General features: G+C 32.2%; 1 protein-coding gene across 1 annotated transcript; it reads right to left on the bottom strand.

Annotated features, from left to right (window-relative positions):
- Positions 1-5,599: 5,599 nt before the first annotated feature.
- LOC130837261 (olfactory receptor 2L3-like) lies at positions 5,600-6,538 on the bottom strand. The gene has a single exon (XM_057710074.1). It carries the CDS (start codon positions 6,536-6,538, stop codon positions 5,600-5,602), a length of 939 nt encoding a protein of 312 aa, XP_057566057.1.
- Positions 6,539-6,885: the final 347 nt, after the last annotated feature.

Raw genomic sequence — 6,885 nt, 5'->3', positions numbered from 1 at the left:
TTCCATTCAGATGGAAAATTCCATTAAAGTGTACAACAAATTTTACTTATTAAAGTAAATATTGAAAATAATGATACTACTGTTAACATCTACCCTTCTGAAAATATTCCAAAGATTGAAGCAGAAGGAATACTTCCAAACTCCTTCTATGAGGCCAGCATCATGCTGATACCAAAGTCAAAGATCTCTCTCTCTCTCTCACACAGACACATACAAAACCTACAGGCCAGTCAGTAGCACTGATGAACATAGGTGGAAAAATCATCAACAAAATATTAGTGAACTGAATCAAAAAAAACATTAAAAGGATCACACACCATGATCACACACTAGAATTTATTTCAGGGATATAATTGAAAAATTATTTCAATATCTGCAAATTAGTCAATGTGATATACCCCATCAATCAATTGAATAATAAAAACCATATGATCATCTCAATAGATCCAGAAAATGCTTTTGATAAAATTCAACATCCATTTATGATAAAAACTCATTATAAAGTGGGCATAGAGTGAACATACTTTAACATAATAAAGGACATATATGACAAACTCACAGCTAACATCATATTCAATGGTGAAAAGGTGATAACATTTCCTCTAAGATCAGGAACAAGATAAGAACATCCACTCTCACTAGTTTTATTCAACATAGTTTTGGAAGTTCTAGTCACAGCAATGAGACAAGAAAATTAGGTAAAAGGAATCCAACTTGGAAAGGAAGAAGTAAAATTGCCACTGTTTGCAGATGACATGATACTATACATAGAAAGTCCTAAGAATGATAGCAGAATACTACTAAAGCTCATCAATGAATTGGGTAAAGTTGTAGGATACAATATTAATATACATAAATCTATTGCATTTCTACACACTAATAATGAAGTATCAAAAAGAAAAATTAAGGAAACAATTCCACTTATCATTATATCAAAAAGAGTAAAAACCTAGGAATAAACCTACCTAAGGAGAAAAAAAGACCTGTACTCTGAAAACTATAAGACACTGATGAAAGATATTAAAGGGAACACAGATGGAAAGATATACCATGTTCTTGGATTGGAAAATCAATATTTTTCAAATGAACATACTACCCAAGGCAATCTACAGATTCAATGCAATCCCCATTAAAATGGTATACTCTCCTTTTTCACAGAATTAGAACATCATTTTAAAATTTGTATAGAGACATGAAATACCCCAAATAGCCAAAACAATCAAGAAAAAGAAGAACAGAGCTGGGGGATTCATGCTCCCTGACTTCACACTATACTGTAAAGCTACAGTAATCAAAGCAGTATGGTACTGGCACAAAAACAGACACATAGGTCAATGGAATAGTCTAGAAAGTCCAGAAATAAACCCACACACTAATGGTCAATTAATGTATGATAGAGGAGGCAAAGATATACAATGGAGAAAAGATGGTCTCTAAAATAATTAATGCTGGGAAAACTGGAGAGCTACACATAAAAGAAAGAAATTAGAACATTATTTAACACCATATACAAAAATAAATTAAAAATGAATTTAAGATCTCAGTGTAAGACCAGATACTATAAGATTCCTAGGTAAACATAGTAGAATGCATTTTGACATAAAATGCAGGAATATTTTTTAATCCATCTCCTAGAGTGAAGGAATAAAAGCAAAAGTAAGCAAATGGCATGTAATTAAACTGTAAAATTCTTTCACAGCAAAGGAAACCTTCAACAAAATTAAAGACAACCTACTGAACAGTAGAAAATATTTGCAAATAATATGACCAATAAGGGATTCATATCCAAAATATAAAAACAGCTCATACATCTCAACATCAAAAAAAAAAAAAAAAAAAAAAGTGAGTTAAAATTGGGCAGAAGAACTGAATAGACATTTTCCAACAAGGAAATGCAGATGGTCAACATGCACATGATAAGATGTTCAACATAGCTAATCATCAGGGAAAGGCAATTCAAAACCTCAGTGAGTTATCTCCTTACAACTGCTAGAATGTTTCTCCTTGAAAAGAACAAAATGAGAAATGCTGATGAAGATGTGGAGAAAAGGGAACCCTCCTAAACTGTTGGTAGGAATGTAAACTGGTGCAGCCACTGTGGAAAACAATATGGATGTTTCTCAGAAAACTAAAAACAGAACTACCATATGATCCAGCAATTTCACTCCTGAGTATATGTGTGAAAAATTCAAAAACACAAAGTTGAAAAGATATATGCACACCAATGATCATAGCAATATTATTTACAACTGCCAAAATATGTAAGCAAGCTAATTGTCCATCAACACATAAATGGATAAAGAGGTGGTGATATATATATGCAATGGAATACTACAATCAGCCATAAAAAAAGACTGGCATTTTTCCATTTGCAGCAATGAGGATGGACTTGGAGGGCAATATGCTAAGTGAAATAAGTCAGAAAAAGAAAGACAAACACTGTATGATATCACTTATATGTGGAATTAAAAAAATACAACAAACTAGTGAATGTATTTTATATTTTCAATTATTCTTCAATAAATCTGGGGGAAAAAGACAAACATAAGCATGTCCAATGACTTATAACTTCCACTTCTGAGTCACTTTCAACATACATTCTTCCACAGAGTCTTCAAAAGACATGATCAAAAACATTTATGGCAGCAACATTAGTAATAGTTGAACCCTACAACTTTCACATATTCACATTAACAAAAATGAGTTAGTAAACAGAGGATAGCAAGCAAATGAAGTATTCAGTAGCAATGTAAATTAATAATCTACAAATGCACAGACAAATATTAATAGGCATACATGAAGGAAAATAAGCCAGACACAAAAAGGCACATGATCTACATAAAACATTTGAATGGCAAAATAATCTGCTGTATACAAATTGTAAAAGGGGGTACTTTCATGGTGATAGAGAATGAAAGGGAGCATGGAGTGGCTTGTGAAATACTGGTCATCTTTATTCCTCAATTAAGGTGCTAGTTGCAATGCTTTCATATGTGAAAATCCATCGAGTGTTTGTATAATATATTTCAATAATGGTACTTTTAAAAGGGAAAAAGTTAATGATTCATGCAATAATAGCAAAATGTTGAGTACACTATGTAGATGATATGTTTTATTATTAGTAATATTGGGATTTATGAAAACAGAGAGGAAAGTTACAGCTTCTTTAAATGGCACCTGATTTCAAATTTGAGAACAGTGGGAAACGTGATTTATGCAGTCAAAGAATTTTATGCGAGAATAGTGGGTAACAGTTTGAAGATAGAGGAAGTTATATACTTGATACAATCGTGGCTTGTCACATTTTTTTTCAGACAACTGCCTTCAATTTAGCATGAAGAGAACATAAAATTTTAGGTAGGAAGCTTGTTCTGTATGATCCATAGATGTAGGTGTGCACCACCTGAAGATATGACTGCTTACCATACTAAAGAAAATAACAGTATCAATATCAATTTTAGTCAGATAACTCCAAGAAGAATTTCCAGTCAGTCAGGATTTGAAAAGGAAAGAGAAGAGAAACAGAGACTAGTGCTGGGAGACTACAGTCATAGAAACACAGTCATCTCCAGATTCTGCTATTCCGTGATAATCAATGACAATGACAATTTAGACCTTCCCCAGAATGTCGCCTTTCCAGAAAATTTGAAAGATTCAGGACCTTTGAGATCACAAAAATACAGTGATAAAATGAATGAACAGACATTTGAAATGTAAAGCAGCTTCTGGTTCTTTTATACAGTTCACAAATTATCAGAAATTTGAGAGGAATCAATAAAGTGCTATTAATTAAATTTAAAATTAAAATTAAATTCAGACTTACATGAAATGGATTTGTATGAATTGATGGTTTGAAATTGATTTACACAATAAATTATTTTAGGAAAATATTCTCCTTAACAATCATCAGCTCAACTTGTACTAAAATATATATTTTGATATAATTTATCAGAAAATCAAACCAGTGTTTTTACAGCCTATAAACACTCAATAGCTACAGTATCATAAGAAGGAAAAAACTTTAATTGAAAAATTAAAAACTATCAATTATGAATTTCAAACAAGCATTTATCACCAGTGACTGAAAACACTTGGAATTGCATTGGTAGAGAATAAAGTTTTTAAAAATATAAATTTTGATGAAAATAAATTTGGAGAAATGTAAACCCCCATAATCTTATAATCATTGAAGTTATCACAAAATAAAGTGTTACTTTGTATTATATATAAACCTCTAAAACAAAATATTGTTTGTAATATTTATTGCATTATATATCTAAAAAATTGATTTTTAAGAACACAATATTTGAGCACTAGAAATGGCATATTTTTTTCTGATTTCTGAACAAGAGCTCTTATATTTATACTTGTGTTGTGCCCTGTAAATTATGTAGTATGTGACCCTTCTTTTCCCTGTCTCAACTGAGAGAAAGAAAATTTCTGCATAGATCTCTGATATATAGTGATAAACCTTCAACCAAGAAATTTACTTGAGCTGATGGTATTTTAATGGATGTACTTGTGTGACTTTTTTTTTTTTAAGAAATTTTATTGAGATACAGTTAACATACAATAAACTGCATATATTTAGAGTTTATGATTTGGTATTTTTTTTGTTATTAGTAATGTGTATATGGCAATCCCAATGTCCCAATTTGTGTGGCCTAAGGAAAATGATTAAACCATAATAAAATTGGTTAAAATTGGTTCATAAAAGTTTACTTTCCCCAAACTGTTTCATTAGAATTATAAAATGTAGTGAGTGGGGAATAAAATCTTATCTGACAGACATTATGTAATACAAGTGTTTAGTGGTTACTTAGCAGGTAAAATGAGTATATGATGAGTGCTAAGGATGGTTGCAAGAATGTTCTGAATATCTCTAATTTCCACTAATTAGATTAAATGTTGACCCATTTATTCCATTATTAACTTCACAATTTCCTTGATCTCTGTTGGTATCCCCACATCCCTATAGTTGATCTTCAGGTATAGCTGATAATAAATCTTTTCCCTAGGATACACCATGCTAAAAGAAATATAAACTTCTCATTTTCCATTCACAGTGGCATAAGAACTTCAGAATCCTTGATGAAGTCTCAGCTAAACATCTGAAATAAAATATCCCTATATTGAAAAAAATAATATCTGTTACTGCTAATTAGAGATCTACTATGAGAAGAAGAAACCTTCTAACATTTAAATTAATCTAGACCTTCAGGAAATATGTTTTAGACATATCAGAAATAAGTGGAAAATATTAGAACTGTTACATTGACTGATAACTTCAGTTAGACAGTTTCCATTTTAATTATTACATGACCAAGAACCATTTTTATTGACAATATATCAGCAAAAAATGATGGGGAAATCACCATAAAAAAGAATATGGTTTTCAATTTTACATATATTTACACATATGTGTAAATACATATATATATATATTTATATATATGCAAGACAACTTTGTTGAAACATGAGTGATTTTCTTCTCTGGACTAATTTTACTCTTTGCATTTAATGATAAAATAATGTTTTATGACTATACTTTGATGAATGATTTTATACCCATCTTCTGGTATTCATGCAAAAATTTTGTTTACATTTTCACAGGGTAGATTCTCTGAATTACTCTTCTCAAGGCCCCCATCACCTCCTTATTTCTCAGGCTATAGATAATAGTATTGAGCATTGGGGTAAGGATAGTATAAAAGACAGCCAGAACCTTGTCCTCTGTTGGAGTACGGAGAAATCTTGGGTGTAGGTAAGTATAAACAAAGGGCACATAGTGGAAAGTCACCACAGTGAGGTGGGTGCTGCAGGTTGAACAGGCCTTCTTTTTCCCTTTGGCTGAGTTCATATGATAGACAGCAAAGAGAACACAACCATAGGAAAGTGCAATACCAATGAAAGGCAACAAAAGGAATAGGGTGGTGCTCACAAACCCTGTGTACTCATAGATCCAGGTGTCCATGCAGGCCAGAGTCAACATCGCTGGGATATCACAGAAGAAATGATTGATGGTCCTGCATTGGCAATATGGGATATGGAGGGCATATGTGGTGTGCATACAGGAGTTGATAGAGCCCATTATACAAGATCCTATTATCATCAACCCACACACTCTTCTGCTGATTCTGATGGGATAGTGAAGAGGAAAGCAAATGGCCACATAATGATCATAAGCCATAGAGGCCAAGAGCAATCCTTCTGCACATGCTACAGTCAAGAAGAAGAAGCTCTGAGCCCCACACCCAACAAAAGAGATAGATTTGTTTCCAAACAGAAAATTGTAGGCCATTTTGGGGACAATGGTAGAGATGTAAGTCAGGTCCATGAGGGAGAGCTGACTGAGTAGGAAATACATGGGTGTGTGGAGATGTGTGTCCAGAAAGATGAGAAGGATCATGGACAGGTTACCAAATAGAGCCATTAGGAAAATGAGGACAATGAGAATGAAAAGAAATTGTCCAGTTCTTGAAGGTGGGAAGAACCCTAATAAGATGAAATCAGTTGATGTTCGGTTATGATTTTCCATGGGGGCATTAACGTAATTTTCTCTGTAGACAGACATAAGAGTAAAGAAGTCAAATTTAAAACAATAAGCTATTTTAAGTTATTATTTTAGTCAGACTCTGTATTATTTAAAAATGTACAGCTTTTAATTGAAGATCCGAACTTCTCAATTTTGGAAAAAGAAAGCTTTTTTTTTTTTTTTTTTTTTTGATCCAGAGGTTAAAATTTGAAAAGGCAATCACTTTTGGTCAAAGTTTTTCCAGGTAATTTTACAGCTATAAAAATAACTATTATGACATCCTTTAGATAAGTAGTTATACTGCCCTACACAAGTTCAAGTAAAATCAAAATTAGATGCCATATTCAAAA

Source organism: Hippopotamus amphibius, chromosome 15 (assembly GCF_030028045.1).
Source record: "Hippopotamus amphibius kiboko isolate mHipAmp2 chromosome 15, mHipAmp2.hap2, whole genome shotgun sequence".
Lineage (NCBI taxonomy): Eukaryota > Metazoa > Chordata > Mammalia > Artiodactyla > Hippopotamidae > Hippopotamus > Hippopotamus amphibius.
Note: the sequence above shows the minus strand (reverse complement) of the source record. Positions and strands in the feature narration are given on the sequence as shown.

Excerpts from the sequence above, each read along its gene's own strand:
- LOC130837261 (XM_057710074.1), bottom strand. The coding sequence starts at position 6,538 with ATGGAAAATCATAACCGAACATCAACTGATTTCATCTTATTAGGGTTC.